Source organism: Microtus ochrogaster, chromosome 22 (assembly GCF_000317375.1).
Source record: "Microtus ochrogaster isolate Prairie Vole_2 chromosome 22, MicOch1.0, whole genome shotgun sequence".
NCBI classification, from domain to species: Eukaryota; Metazoa; Chordata; class Mammalia; order Rodentia; family Cricetidae; genus Microtus; species Microtus ochrogaster.
Genome location: NC_022023.1, coordinates 6,657,319 through 6,673,610, shown reverse-complemented (window position 1 = coordinate 6,673,610; position 16,292 = coordinate 6,657,319). Strand labels below are relative to the sequence as shown.

Sequence of the window (16,292 nt, the reverse complement as noted above, 5' to 3'; positions counted from 1 at the left end):
CCCTCCCTCCCTCCCTCCCTCCCTCCCTCCTTCCTTCCTTCCTTCCTCTTGCTGTGAGAAAGGGTCTTACATAGTCCAGGCTGGCCTCAACCTACCATGTACCCAGGCATGACTCTGAACATCTGATCCTCCCATATCCACTTCTGGAATGTTGTTAAATGGACATAGATTGAGCTTCCCTCTTACACTTGTCTTTATACCTATAGATTAGAGCAGCTCTCAACCCTCATCAGAGAAGCTTCTTTCAGCAGTAGATGGTGCTTAAAACTGAGTCACAACTGGTCAAAGTTCACAGGATAAATGACCAGAGTATTCAGTTCTCAATGGAGCATCTGTGTTACTAACCAGTCATATCCCCCCCCCCCCACACACACACAGAGCTCAGGGATCACAGAAGAAGGGATAGAGAGATAAAAGGAGATAGAGCTTTGCAGGCTCCACCCCAAACTCCTGTGTCCTGGACACCACAAGGCCCATTCTGGATGTGAATTCTGTAGTTATGGGTCCATGCACATGACCTCCACAGGATCAGGCCAGTCAAAATTTCCACATGGCTGTGTCCTGCTGTGGTTTCCTTGGACATGGAAACAGTCCATTCTGCAGGGAAGCTCTTTAAGCAGGATGACAAACAACTCTAAATAACTTCAGGAAGTCCCTAAAACTGATCAGGTCTACTAGGTCCCTGTATTGGTGTAAATGAATGCAGACAGAAATTGTAATGATATATACAGCTTTAATTGGGAAATAGACTTACAGAACCAGAGGTTCCAGCGGAGACCAGGAAAACAGAAGGGGCAGCCAGCAATCTTTATAAGTAAAAAATATCCTCGGGGGACCCCGCCCTACAAGTAAGGTGATTGGCTGGGTCTCTCCTACAGGTCCCCTCCCTGCCAGATTAAGTAAAGAGAGTTGAGAGTCCCTTTCAGACTAATTGAGTTAAACTGCAAAGATGACTCTCAGCAAATTTAAGCTGCAAAGGAGACTGAGACCAGAGCGGCCGCCTGGAAGAAACAGAAAGCAGCTGAGCTGTCTGGAAGAGGGTTAGACCAACGGAAGCACCCAGAAAGGGCACTCTCCAACCTGCTGAGCTGCTTGCAGGCTGTGGACTGTGTGCTTTTGTGAGCTGTCACCCGTGCTCCTGTAAGTTACCCCAATAAAACTCACTGGTTCACGGAGTTGGACTTTGGGGGTATACATACTTCAGTGTGTCATGGGATCCTCTTCTTGGGTAAGGAGATGGGTATGTTGCATCTCCCAGGGGAAAGTTTTGTCGCACAACAGAGTGGGAATGGAGCCCCATCCGTAGCTGAGGAATTACTGGCCATTGATGGCTACTGGGGGAGGGAAAACCAGTTTTCTTCGGGGATGCTACCCTGCCCATGCTCCAGCTGATGGCCCTACACCTACGTTCACACACTAGAAGAACTAACTAGACCGAGTGATTAAATAAAGAGCACAGGGAGTTGAAATGGAGATGTGGTGGGTCAGGGGTGTCTGGGAAAAGTTGGAGGGATGGGGGGGGGGGTGATTTTGGCCAAAACACATTGTTTACAGATATGACATTAAAAAAAAGGATGAATCCATCGTGAAGGAAAAGTAGGTGAAGAAATAGATGGAGTCCCTCTGACACGAGTCAACCGTTTAGCCTCTGATTTTTACCACACGCGAAGCCTTTCCCACCTACCTCAATTCTGATTCAATAGGAAAGACCAAGGGTCAACCTCATCATTCCTACTCTTTACACAACTAATGTCTGCTCTGGAAGCAGACTAGCACGTCTAACTGGACACGTGACTAAATAAGTGTTAGAAATATTTTCATTTATTTATTTATTAAAGATTTCTGTCTCTTCCCCGACACCGCCTCCCATTTCCCTCCCCCTCCCCCAATCAAGTCCCTCTCCCTCGTCAGCCCAAAGAGCAATCAGGGTTCCCTGCCCTGTGGGAAGTCCAAGGACCACCCACCTCCATATTTTCTAACACGAGCTCTCTGTCGACACAATTGAAAGCCCCCCGTCCAGCTTGCTAAGCAGCTTAGCACCAGATGAAAGACCCCACCCCCGCCCAGCTTGTTAAACAACTTAGCACCGGTAACACCATTTTGCAAGGCTTGTACTGAATATTTAGGGTTTTAACAAAGGGCAGTTTAGAAGCTGCCAAAACGAGATAGAGACACCTGTGGCTGGGCCGGGGAGGAACGGTGAATACTGAGAAAGACACACTGTCTGCCCTAGACAAGAGCCAAGGCAGCCCATATCTGAATTCTCGGAAACCAGGGACTTGTCCCGACTTAAACTCGGCCATATTCAAACTGACCAATGAAAACCCTGTAACTATGCATCTCGCTTCTGTAACCGCGCTTCTGCTCCCTTTACCCTATAAAAACCCCCGCTACCCCAGCCTGACAACGCGCCAGTCCTCTGAGAGACTTGGACGCCCCAGGTACCTGTGTATCTGAATAAACCTCTTGCTGTTTGTATCCGCTGGCCTCGCTGTTCCTTGGGAAGGGTCTCCCCAGACTGAAAGACACTCTCTGAGGGTCTTTCACAATGATCCCAATCATGCCGAATCAAAGCAAGACGAATTAAAAGATATGCAGGTTTATATAGGACTCCTGCTCTCTCCGATGCAGCCACCTTCATGGGAACCAAGAAGCCACCAGGGGGAAAGAGGGAAGACCACAAGTCGACTTTCCGGGGAGCAGTTTAACTAGGCTGGGGGAGTAGTCCTGACCTCCCCGGGGGAGGAGTCAGGTTTAGCGGGCTACCTTGACCCTCTTTCCGGAGGTGCCGAGGTGCAAGGGGCACAGGGGCGGGGCCTCCAAAGACGGAGGCCAGAGACAGGGATTTACAATAAGTAGTGAAGATACATATTTAAATTCTAGTGCAACACTCAAGAAAACTGAAAAAAAAAAAAAAAAAAAAACCAAAAACCCTTGATGTAGTCAGCAAGCATTCGCAACACATCTCCAGATTAAATCTGGACGGTCTTGGCCTAGAAGTCACAAAGACACAAAATGAAACAAAACCATCATGCTGCGTTTCCTTGTGGAGGATGGGAGGTTCCATTGCTCACACTGGTATCTTGAAGGTAAGGAATGTGGGGGTGGGAGAAGGCAGGTAATCCTGGCTGGAGTTGGAGAAGCACAGCTGATTTGCTTAGAGCTTCAGAGCTGAACGGATGCAGGGAGGCAATTGCTTTGTGACTGTGGCACCAGCCAGAGCAGGGCTTGCAATGACTCAGCGTCCCAGAGCAGCCTCGGTGCAGAGCAACTGGGTGGCTCAGTTAATGCTTCATTCCCTTACTCAGCATCCGAGAGTACCGCTAATCACTTCCAGGACAGACCCGGAGAAACAAGGGGAAGGAATCTTTACATTAGTGCTCACTAGTAGATTCCAGGCTACAGTGTTCGTTTGGGGAAAGAGGCAAATAATCTTTTAGGCTTTTATTCGTGTGAGAGAGTTGTTTGGTTTTGGTTTGCTATTATTATTATTATTATTATTATTATTATTATTATTATTATTATTATTTTATTATTTATTATACCAGTCTCACCTTGTAGCCCAGGCTGGCCTCAACCTTAAAGCAATTCTCCTGCCTCAGTCTATTAAATGGGGCATGACAGGCAGGAGCCACGTGCTTTCTTTCGTGGTTTTGATGATATCTATGATGAGGCATCTTTATAAGATTCCATGCTCACTCATTGACCAGACTTCCGTAAATCCACGTTAAATCAGGGCTTGTTTTGAGAAATGAAAACTAGTGGCGTCTTAAGCTGGAGTAATGTTTCATGCATCAGAATGGCCCAAAGAAATCTTTGGGGGGGGGGATTAGGAAGAAATATTAACTTATCGTTAATAATATATGCTGACTTACTTGCAAGTCTTCAACAAGTCTTGTTAAAATAAAAATTCTGCTTTTTATAATAACCAGAGCTTCTCGTCTAGATGAAACAATGCCTAGAGTTGTATTATAAGGACCATAGAGAAATTAGCCACATTAGAGAATTTATATTTTAAGATTCCCAATACGAAGCATTTTTAATGTAAGAAATGAGGCTAAACTGTGAGTACAATTTAAATCATGATAATTTATTCTAAGGGTTTTTACAAAATACCTTATGAAAATAATACATAGGAAGTACAATAAAATTGACAATTTATATTCTAATTAAAATTTCTAGCAAAGCATATCCGTGACTACCTTGATGCTGTTTCCGTATCGTAAAATTATAAGAAAAACAATCAATTATACACAATATTTTAGCATACTGTTATAAAACACAGACTTGCCATCCCTTAGTAGAAATTAAGTCAAAACAAGCCACGAGCTGGATTCCATGTGCAACCAGTAGGTGGCACCAAAGTCCAATTTAGATTGAGAAGGGGGCGGGGTTTCTCCAGGCAGATTTACGGGCAGGAAAGTGAGTCTTACTGCTCTGAAATGGAACTCAATATCTTATTAGAGGTTTCCAAGTAAATAGTTGTCTGGTTATGAAGTTCTTTGTCATCACTGCTGTTCTTCCTCTCTCCACCCCATCCCGGGAGAATCTTTCTGTCGCTTTGCCCATAATCTTCCTATTTGTATGCCCAGCAAGCATTTTAATAACCGAATTGCAGGCCTGAAGTGCCGCACAAGATTGGGGCGTGGAACCTTTAAGGGTGGCTTTTTCTTTGGTGCGGAAGCAAAAGTTCGATTTTCCTGGCTCGTTCCATTACGTGCTTGAACGTTGCTTCACACGTCTCGTTGGGCATAGCTCCTGTCCGCTGTTAGCCATGCAACCAAAGAAATGCATGCAGGCTGACTTGGGGAGGTTTGCATAGTATTCGTTAGTGACAAGGGGTGAGGAGATCTGTCCACAGAGTCAGAACGCTCAAGCTCAGATCCACCTGGGATCTGATTCTGACAGCGGAATCGGCTGAGTAGGGTCATTTGGAAATCTTGGCAATCAGAAGCATCCTGAGGGGCAGCGTAGCTTCAACCCAAGTGTTGGGAGAATTTGCCATCTTCTCCCAGAGAGCAACTTCCTCGGAAGTAGAATCCATCCAGTCCACTTCAGTCCCGTAGCTTTTTCCTGCAAGAAAGTTTTCCATTTGCAATCGTTTCCCACTGTGGGCAGGGGAAAAAGGGAGTTTGTCATCCCCCAACTCTAACCACCGTGGAGGAGAAGGAAGAGTTGGCACACACCTGCAGAACAGTTCTAAGGCGTAAGAAAGAACATTTTACTACCCGAGTAGCTTCACTATCTCAGTTCCTCATGGTTCCCAGATGGTTGCTCTTCACAGAAACGTGGAGGCTGCATGGTAACTTTCTTAGCAGTCAGGAGGACTGTATTGGTTAGAGACGACACTAGAATGCTGGACCTCAACCTTCCTCATGCTGGGACCCTTTAATACAGTTCCTCATGGTATGGTGACCCCACCATAAAATTATTCCATTGCTACTTCATAACTGTAATTTTGCTACTGCTGTAATCATAACAATTAATGTCTGGTATGCAACCCCTGTGAAAGGGGTCACAGCCCACAGGTTGAGAACCTATGTGACAGATGAGTACCTGGGAATACTGGCTAATTTTTTTTTATTGCTTGAAAGACTCAATTTTATAACTTGCCTCTGTAATTAGCTGTTATTTATTTATTGTTATTATTGTTGTTATTATTTGGGGATATCGGTTCCCTTGGGACTATTACTAACTGCCCCATGGAACTGTTAAAAGGAGTAAGTATAATAATGTAGATAAATCGTTTACTACAGCGACGAGATGGTAGTCGCTATCATTGTTCAAAGCAGACTCTTAGCCATGTTGTTTGTGGGAAGATAGAATTTCCCTAGTTTGCTCAAATATCTTCTTGAATGTTGCATCATAATCTTATCATTGTTTAGCTCTCTTGAGCCATGCAACCAAATAAATGTATGCAGACTGACCTGGCCATGCTGCAGAGTGCTCTTTAGTGGCACCGGGCAGGGATATTTGGTCATGAAGTTGGAACTTCCAAGCTCAGATTTTGGAACTTACCAGTAGTATCTTGAGCTCCACAGGACTTCCCTGGACTTTGCTGGTCCTCTTGATCCAGAGCCCTTACAACCCCAGTGGTCTCTCAATCAACTGGTTCAGTTACCCTGAGGGTTTTTGCATTCTGGCTCATAGAGATTTAAACTTGTCACAACTGTTACCTGTTCCGAAGCCGATCCGGAGACCCCCCAGAAACTGGTTGGTTAGTTTATAGTGGTCCCAGACTGTGAGTTCAACACAGGCTTCCATCAGATCTTCAGGCCTGAACCCATCATACACCATGGTGTGATTGAAGATGGGGTTGGTGGTCTTTCCTACGGCTCTAGTCTTCTGTCGACTTTTTCTACTGGTGTCTGGAAGGATGGTACTATAAAAAGAGAAAGTAATGATAGGGCATTGCAGTTCAGAGAGTGAGCATTTATGTTGTCCCAGCACGACCGTCAGGTGGGCCATGAAAGAGAAAAGTATGGAAACGAGAGAAATCTACCCTTGTTCACTGAGGAGACAAGCTGTGTGACATCCAGATTAAAATTTTACTAAGCTATCTTGTACTAAGAATTCCCCTCAGCAACAGATGTACCCCAGAAGACATTGCACAATATGAGTTTAAAACATCTAGCGTCATCTGCAGACATGACCTCTCTGGCTTGATTTTTTTTTTTTTTTTTTTTTTTGGTTTTTCGAGACAGGGTTTCTCTGTGGCTTTGGAGCCTGTCCTGGAACTAGCTCTGTAGACCAAGCTGGTCTCGAACTCACAGAGATCCGCCTGCCTCTGCCTCCCGAGTGCTGGGATTAAAGGCGTGCGCCACCATCGCCCGGCTTCTGGCTTGATCTTAAAACCGAATAAAGCAATTGATACCAGCCTGCAAAGACAAGACTGCAGGAGAACTTAAGAAATTCGAGTCATGAATGTTCTTACCATTTAACAAAAGAATTTAGGTGGCTCCCCCTCAGCAGTGGCAAATCAAGGCATTCCTTCACCCAGATGTGGACTTCTCCAGTTGTAGGAGGCTTTTTGCCTGCGATTGAACAAGAAAAACAAAATGTCTTGCTATTTCTTTTCAGAAAAGATGTTGCCTTGCATATGGAATACCACAAGGCAACAAGCTAATGCTTGGTGGTATTAAGTTGACTAGAGTTTATAGACATTCAACCATATGCTTCTGGGCCTGACTGTCCTGAGGTCAGACAGGTCTATGAAAACAGGAGCTACTGGCAACCAATTGGTGCTCAGAGAGGGAGAGTCACTCTCATTCAAGGATGTGGCTCTGGTTCTTTGGCCACGTTCTGGAGGTTCAAAGGCCACACAGTCAAGCTGTGTGGACAGAGAAGGATCTAGGAGGAGTTGGGAGGGAGGTGAATGTAATTCAAATACACTGTGTAATATTCTCTAAGAACTAATAAAGAGCGAGAGAAACAGTTCTGGAGAGAGGAAACATTCATGCTGCTTCCAAGTCCAGAGCACTTGCTATTCTCCTAGGTTTCCAGTTGTTTCGGCAACATCAGACCTCAGGGGCGTGGGTCATCTGTTCAGAGTTAGACTCCAAACATCTTGAGACGATGTGTAGCCCTTCCAACACCGTTGCCAGTGCAGATCTGAGTGGAACATGACCAAACTAGATGCTGGCTAAAATACAGCCCTTTCCCCCCTCCTGTTAAAAATCCTAACATATGTAGTACAGACTGTCTTTTTCCATGCCTGTACCAGCCATTGTCCCTTAGTAGCCTCATGGCTTGGTTATTGAACACAAGAGTCTGCAGCTCCTGACTCCAACGACAACATTCCTACAGCTTCTTGAAGACAGTCTGCCTGGGAAATGAGTTGTTGGCTGGGCCTGACATCATCCTACCAGCTTTTCAGGCTTGTTGAACTGGCTGGAGACCTAAGGTCCTGGTGACTAGGCTGCAATCAGTAATCCAGACAGGAAGATTTATCTCCTCGTGAAACTAAGAAGGGAAGTCCAAGTGTGGAGTTCGGATTTCTTAGGGACATTCTATGAATCCTTTGAGTTCCCACCTGGGAAAATAACACTTGAGTCTCCTTCTTATCACCACACTGTGCAGAGGCCCAAATTCTCACTACAGCAAAGCCCCTTCACGTGGTACAAACATGAATGTTTCCCAGAGAACAGGGGGAAGGCAAAACAAGGACTATACACAGGGCTGGAAAAGACAGGACAGAGAATTTCCTTGTAGAAATGGAAAGTGAATTTGTATTTCTTACGCTCTGGGGTGGAGGAAGGAGAGGCTGCTATTTAAAGGGCACAGTGCTGTTTAAGATGCTAAGGATTACATATTTTTTTAACATAAGAGAAATAATGAGGTTTTTCTCGTTTCAAACCATGATTGACTCCTTAGGTCTATACAGCTATCAGCTTAATATGTTTGCTCAGGAATTCATCTTCAAAAATACAACAGAGCTCAAGTCATTTCTAGAAGGCAAAGCACTAAGCAGAGGGATGGGATCTGAAGACTAAGTCATTTCCATACCTGGATTTGGCTCTGGAACATATTGGAGAGCTAGCTTCATTTCACCTCTGTTTTCTGTCTCAAGGGCAACCGGTGCTGTCTGAAAAATAAAGGGATGTTAGCAGGTGTAAGAAACAGATCCTTTTTTCTCTCCGGTTAGTGAACACTCTGTTACAGGACCGTGTCTGTCCCATGTCTGGGAAAATGGATCACTTCTCTGCTCTGACTTCTGTGTTTCCTCTGCTTATTCTACACAGTTATTTTTATAACTAAGGAAAATTGTTACCTATCTTTGAAGACCTTGCAACAAACTCATGGAACATTCCATGAACTCTGCTCTAGTGTGATTTTCTTCTGCTCTCATAAAGCATTCTGCCCCTCAAAACAGCTTGGGGAGGAGGGTCTTTATTTTATTTTACAGGTTTCAGTACATCATGGAGGGAAGTCAAGGCAGGAACTTCCGCAGAGTAGGAACTTGAACTAGAAACCATGGATGTATGCTGCCTAGCCTTTATTCTTAACTGGACACAGACCTAGAGTAGCTCAGGAAGAAGAGCCCTCAACTCAAGAATGGCTTTGAATGGATTGTTCAATGTCCAAGTCTGTGAGGGGTTTTCCTGATTGATGGTTGGTGTAGGAGGGCCCACCCATCATGGACGGTACCATCTGTAGGAAGGTGGCCCCAGGCTTGCTAATCAAGGTCCAGGAAGAGTAGGCCAGAAAGTAAGCAACTTTTCTCCATGGCTTCTGCTTCAAGTTCCTGCAAGAAGCTCAAGTGAACCTCAGAGAGATGAGAGAAAACTACACTAACGCTCACTTATAATAAAATTGCCAAAAGTCAAAGACAAAAAAAAGACTAAAATCTGAAAGAAAAAGCAAAGACATCACCTTCTAAAGAGTTAAAAGAAAAAAATAGATAAATATCCAACTTTGCGATGTATATTACATAGGTCAGAACACAATGGAATGACATTTTAAAAGTACCCACAGAGATCAATTTCAATCTCGCAACTGAACAAAAATATCCTTCAAAGAGAAACGTGAAGGGGATGTCATGAAGCAGAAAAAAAGCTAGAAAAACTTCGACTTGCCAGTCAATAACCAGGAAAACTGAAAGTAACAGAAGTCCCTGGCACAAAACAGAACTCCAGATACAGGAAGGAGTCTGTGGTCATCCCACCCTGAACGTGACTACTCTTGTCTGATCTCAGAAACTAATCAGAGTTGGGTCTTATGAGGCCTTGGGTGGAAGACACAGCGAAAGGGTCAGGAGAAACAGGGAGTAAACATGGTCAAACCTAAGTGAATGTTTCTGCATTTAAGAGTTATAATGTGGAAATTTAAATACAAAGATCATTAAAATATGACTAAAGATATCAGAAGCTGAATCAGTGGAGTAAAAGACTTTTGATTCTTGTCACTGGTCTGGATGTGGCAGAAACCCTAATATCTATTAGACACGTCTTTGTTCCTGTGCTGGGGATCAATCACAGGGCCTTGTGTAGGATAGGCAAGTGCTGTACCCATGAGTTGTATCTCCAACCCTACAGTAGGCATTTTAAATTCAAGGGTAAGCAGGCGGATCTCTGAGTTCGAGACCAGCCTGGTCTACAAGAGCTAGTTCCAGGACAGACTCCAAAACCACAGAGAAACCCTGTCTCGAAAAAGAAAAAAAAAATAAATTCAAGGGTAAATATTGTTAATGAAAAATATGGCTTCTGTATTAATGGAAAGAAAAATATATGATACTTGATTAATCCTTACAAAAGCAATCATAGAAAAAATAACATAAATATTAAGACATTAGATTTCTATTTTATCATATTAATAATTATATTAACTACAAATACATTAAATAATGAAGTTGGAAGGCATATTGGAAGTTGGATATGGTAGAGCATGATCATAATGGTGATAATTAGGGTCTAAGCTAGAAGGACCATGATTTTGAGGCTACCTGAGGCTAAAGAGCAAGTTCCAGGAAAAGCTGGGCTGTATAATAAGACCCTATCTCTAAACAAGACACCTTCTTTTCAAGGGACAGTCTGATCATATGCTAGGCTAAAAGTCTGTCTCAGATTTCAAAGGATTGGAGCATTTAAATGACCTTGAAGACTGACATCAAATATTTCATTGAATGACTTAAGTTCTCCACATAGTTTTTGGAAAATCTTTCCTTACTAAATGTACAAAGAAAATTCAATCCTCACTGCAAATGACCCCGAGCTTCACACTGGCACTGTGACACCCGGTGAATGCATCCAGGCTCTTCCCTGTAGATCAGGTCCCACACCGACCCACCGCACAAAGAAGGAAACCTGGACCCACCTTCCTCTTGAGAGGGTACCACTTCAGCTGCTTGTTCTGTTTGCTGTCCCAGTCCCATGTTTCCAAGTCAAGTTCCACCTCCCCCAGGAAGCTGTTGCGCTTAAACGTATCCCGATGCCAGACGGACAGGTTCAGCTTCTGTGTCTTTAAAACTTGCCTTTCAACTTTATACTGCAGGGGAGAAGAGAACATCAAAATGATGACTAGCATTGCCTTGTGCCAAACTTATGGCACAGAGAGGAGAAGTCATCTGTGGGGATCCAGATTTCTCCTCTGTTTGGTTTCAGGTCTCAAAACCTTCCAAAGCATCTTACTCCACGTGTCTGATTTCAAAGAGCTACAACTCCATCTTTCACAAAAGCGGACGCGTTCCTCTCCGCTGGAAAAGGCGAACCGCGGCTCAAATATCATAGCTAGAAATAGCTTTCTAAAAACAGAAGTTGATTATTCAGCCTTGCTGGATGCCTTTCCACTTGATACAGCATAAATCAGGTCCATTCTAAAAATGCAGCCACATCGAATCTACTTCGGTTTTTCTAGCTAAGGACAAGGACTGGGTTTTTTTTTTCCTTTTGTTATTTTGAGATAGAGTCTCACTCAGCCAAGGCTGTCCAGAACTTCCTAACTGACCATAACCTTACATTCCTCTTCGCTTCCTTCAAAGTACTTAGGTTAGAGGTGTGCACCACCACGCCCCGCTAGGCTTCATTATTTAAAACAGTTTCAGGGTCATAGAGAATTCACACACAAAGTACAGTCCCATATACCATCTGCCCGACAAACACACGTCCCCTGTTATCAGACAAAAAAAATAAAAAGTTCTTTTTTCTTAAAAAAGTAAATTTGTTTTTTTCCCCCAACCTCACATGGCTAAGTAGAAAGGGTTTAATGACCTAGCAGGTTTTCATCTCAAATTAAGTGAACCCTTGATTATATATAATCATGGGAGGAATAAATAGTACTTCCAATCTATAAATAATCTCCTCTTGACTTTGTGACATATTCCTTGAAGGTCCATTTTGGTTATATCAGACCTACCATTCCCTGAATTCACCATGTAAGTTAGCCAGCTTTTGCTGAGTATAGGGTTGAAGCACCTAACCCAGAATATCCAGGGGTCCTGGGATACGTCACAGTCAAATATAATTACAAGCTTGTTGCCTGAATCCACTAATTCAGCCGTGGATCATGGGCTGCTTCTTCCCCTCTTCCTGGAGGATTACCAAATACTGTAGTTTTCAAAAATGGAGAACGAACACGTCTCTTGTTGTCAACTTTAGATGATTTGTTAATTGTGATAGATATCACATGTAGGGAGAGAAAGAATGTAGGTACTCTAAACACTGTGCTGCCAATCAGTCTGTGTCAAATGTCTAATATGAGGCAATAACTCATTTAATGTCTATCTAGTCTGTGATTCCTAAAGGGGATAGATGAGTATCATTAGTTCCCTTTTGCAAATATAAAATTACCATTAGCCTGATTTCTCAGATCAGAGGTGCAGTGGTGTTATTTGCTCAAAGATACCCAGTCTATATACATCACAGGATTAGTCCTTGCCCTTATGGACCTTAACTGAGGGCTGGCATATCCTATCATAAGCAAGGTTATGGAGTCAGCCGACGTCAGAGGAATTCTGATAGCTAAGGAAGAAGTGCTAAAGAGTAGCTTCAGATACAGTTAAGGAAGGGTTGGGAGGAAGACTATTCCAGCCCGAAGAATAAGAAACCGTGGGACTGTGACGAGAGACATTTCGGCTGAATTATAAAAGGGAACACACTTGAACGGAACAAAGACCGTAAAAACTGAGGCAGGAGTGGTGATTTTTGCAGGACAGACACCATCCAGGCAGACATGGCTAAATCTGTGGTTCAGCGTTTAGAAATACCCGCAATATCTCGTTGTACACAGGATTCAAGCTCTTCTTCACGACGAGTGTTTTCTTCTTGCCCATTTTGCCTTTGTCTGGTAACAGATAGGTCTTTACGTATCTAAAAGAGAAAAGTGGATAGACATGAAAGTCAGAGAAGAGAAGAATAATATTCTTCATGCCTGCCTTTTAAAGCACATTGACGCTGGCAGCAGGACTATCTCCGAACACTGATAAACGTGGAAAGAAAGGAATTGTTGTCCACGCCTTCGTATTTTTAAGTGTTTAAATGGATTAAGAAAATTTAGAAGAATGGATTGTTCAACGTTATTTTAAGATTTTTTTTTAAAAGAAAATTTCTTTTTTATCTTTTTAAGTCCGGGCTTCTTAGTGTAGCTCAAGCCGGCCTCAAACTCACGATTCTCTCGTATCCATCTGTTAAGTGCTTGGCTGCTAGGTGTGAGCCGGCACACCTGCTCCTCATTATTTCCACTGACTTTCCTGGTGTTTGATGTGTAAGGGGAAGCCAGCCACAGACTTCCAACATAGTGCTTAGTTCTTTTGTTTTGTTTCCTGTTGTGAAAAGGCTTTGGTGCTGGTGGAATCTGTATGCTACTGCTTTTTTATTTTTTAAATAACAGTTTCGTTATTATCTTATGAACAAATTGATATTAACACATATCTGCTTGGTTCATATTTGGTACAAAATCAATGAAGGATGCCAATGAAGCTCTGCTGGGTTTTTTGTTTGTTAAGTAAGTAAAAAAAAAAAAAAAAAGAGGTCCAGGGAAATTGTTCAGTGGGCGGTAGAGGGGGACTTGGTGCATAAATCCGATGACCTGAATTTGGCTCCCCAGAACCTACATAGAAGCTGGATTAGGGTAGTGTGCACTGTGCTCCCAGAACTCTACAGTGTGGTGAAAGGAAGAGGCAGGAGAATCCCCTGGGAGTTCATGGCCACGTTCCCTGGTATATATGGAGCAGACAACAAAAGGAACCCTGTCTCAAAGCAAAGCAGAAGGAGAGACCTGGCCTAGTGACTGGGGTTACCTTCTGCCCACCACATATATGCCACCGCATTAGTATGCCCACACTCATATACACACATCAATACACACACACACACACACACACACACAGAGAGAGATACTCAATTTAAAAAAAGAGCAAAAAAAAAAAAAAGAGGACAGGGTGGAGAGACGGTTAACCAAAACTAAGGATGTACAGAAAGTCTAAAGGATATGCAAAGCCTTATGGGTATCTGCTACTTTGTAAAATTATAAAAAAGAAAGAACTTTTAAGGGATCTTTCATGACTGTATCCTATATGAGCTTATAATACCACCCCCTGGAAGCCACAAGTTATTAAGAGAAAAATCTCACTGCCAGATGGAAATTGTATGAACTGCTGGTCAGAAAGATCCAGAGCCGCCCCTCTGAATAATATATGTTACTATCATTGTTCTTGGTTGTCCGCTAGAACCATATGCGAAGACCCAGCTGACTAAACACACCACACACTTTGGAGGCAGGACATAGAGGCATCAAGCTGACGCTGGCCTGGAAATCTACTTTGCTGGCTAGCTTTCGCAGCGTGGGAAGGTGCTATATTAGCCACCAGGAGAGAAAGCTGATCTGCTGTCTTATGAGTAGCGTACTCTGCGTGCTACAGTACTGATGTGCCAGGCACGATATGCCCACTGCAGCAATGGCAACCAAGATGTCACAGGTGTCACCAACCACTTTCTGCTGGGTATGGAGGTCTGTTCCCACAGGACACAGTTCATGCCTGGGCACTGTAAACTTGGTCAAAAGCCCATGAGAGCAGTCATGGGGGAGCCTATTATTGTTATTTTGCTAAATGAACAAGTTATCAAATATTTGTGTTTCTAACCATAGACCAGTGCTGCCCGCAGCCTTGGTCAGAGAATCTTCTTTTAGTCACGGGCAGTGGTTAGTGCAGAAACTCGTAACTGGTTCAAATGCTGAGAACAGGTGACTTCTGAGCACTCAGCCCTAAAGGGGCCATGTGTATTAATCTCTTCAGCCCCGAGCTCGGGGAACATGGCGGGAAAAGGGGCAGAAAGAATCTGAGCTAGACAATGAAGATGAGCCTGTGAAATGGGAGTCCTCTCAGGAAGCCAGCTGTGGGCTTCTGCACTAGACGGAGACCAAGAACATTCCGGAACATGTGGGGGAAGGAATACAAGAGGCCCTACCCCTAGCTGTAGTAATTTTTCTCAGGTGGATAGCCACTGGTGAATTATCCACGATCCACTAAATAACCCCACATTCATAAACATGCAAACAACCTTAGTTAAACCTCGTGGGGTTTTTGTTTTGCTTCTTTTTAGATATACTCAAAAGTGAAAGGGGTTTGTTGGGATAAAGGAAGGTTCCAGGGGAAGTGGGAAAAGAGTTAGAGAAGGGGAGAATAAGACAAAAATATATTATGTAAAGTTGTCAAAGTATAAAGAAAACTTATTTTTAAAAAGAAATGGCTCGGCGGTTAAGAGCGTTTGTGTTCTTACAGCGGATCTGGATTGGTTCCGGGCACCCATGTGGCCGCTCACAACCATTTTTAACTTTAGTTTGAGTTGATCAGATGCCCTCTTCTGGCCTCTGCAGGCAACAGACACTCTTTTGGGTCATACATATACATGCAAGACAAACACTCAGAGACATAAAGTAAAAGTAAAAACAAACTTATAAAAGAAAGGAAAAGGAACACTTCACAATTTGATATATATATATATAATATATTATATATACATACATATATATGTGTGTGTGTGTAAGCACCTTCTAACTTTTAGTGAGTTGTATTTGGAATGATTGTGATTATCTACTCTACTTTTTAATAAAATAGTTCATTGCTTTTAAAATAAAATAAAAAACCTCATATTGACCCAGAAAAATGGTCACAAATCAGACTTCTTTAAAGGCTATGAGAAAAATGTAGCAACTAACTCTCAAACTAACATGCAACCATACACCTGACTTAAAAGGTGAATTAACAGTTCTTCATAAAGTTTTTATGCAAGACTTAACTTCATTTATTGCTCATTTGCCTTGAGTCGGGGATCTCCCTATCCAGCAGAAGCTTGCGTCCAATTCGCCATCCTCCTGCTTCAGCCTCCTGAGGGCTGGGATTACAGATGTGCACCGCCACACCTGGCTATGTAGGACACAGTCTACGGAAATTGCCTTAGTATTAAGTCTTGAGTATTTCACAACAGTTAATGTTATGAAGTCTGTTCCCTGTGCCTCTAATCTTAGGAAAGGTTTGGAAGTCAGTTAGAAGGAGCAGGGATCTGGTTTTATTCCGGATTTTGCCGCTTTCTAAATCCATGTTTATGGGCTGCTTATCTCTAATTCTTGTCTCTTTATTGACGCCCTTACCAGCCCCCCAAAGTGTTTGGTGCTTCTGTATTTTTTATAATTTAATGTTTGGCATATGGATTTATAAAGCCAGTGCAGTCATACCCCCCAAGCCAACTTTCCAAACACGCCTTTAAACACGAGCCCACCCAGACCCGCCCTTTGATTGCTTTGACTCCTTGAGTCCCACCAGATTAATTGAGAACCAAGAGAAAATGGGTGAGCCCCCC

General features: G+C 43.2%; 1 protein-coding gene across 10 annotated transcripts in view; it reads right to left on the bottom strand.

Annotated features, from left to right (window-relative positions):
* Positions 1 to 4,069: 4,069 nt before the first annotated feature.
* Sytl2 (synaptotagmin like 2) overlaps positions 4,070 to 16,292 on the bottom strand; it is a 96,579-nt gene continuing 84,356 nt past the window's right edge. For all 10 annotated transcript variants that reach the window (XM_026784268.1, XM_026784266.1, XM_026784267.1 and 7 more), the window contains 6 exons: positions 12,701 to 12,803; positions 10,813 to 10,983; positions 8,506 to 8,584; positions 6,935 to 7,034; positions 6,177 to 6,382; positions 4,070 to 5,073 (listed from right to left, as the gene is read on the bottom strand). In XM_026784268.1, the coding sequence (XP_026640069.1) occupies positions 4,928 to 5,073; positions 6,177 to 6,382; positions 6,935 to 7,034; positions 8,506 to 8,584; positions 10,813 to 10,983; positions 12,701 to 12,803 (805 nt within the window). In that variant the 3' untranslated portion in view covers positions 4,070 to 4,927. The remainder of the gene's footprint in view (positions 5,074 to 6,176; positions 6,383 to 6,934; positions 7,035 to 8,505; positions 8,585 to 10,812; positions 10,984 to 12,700; positions 12,804 to 16,292) is intronic.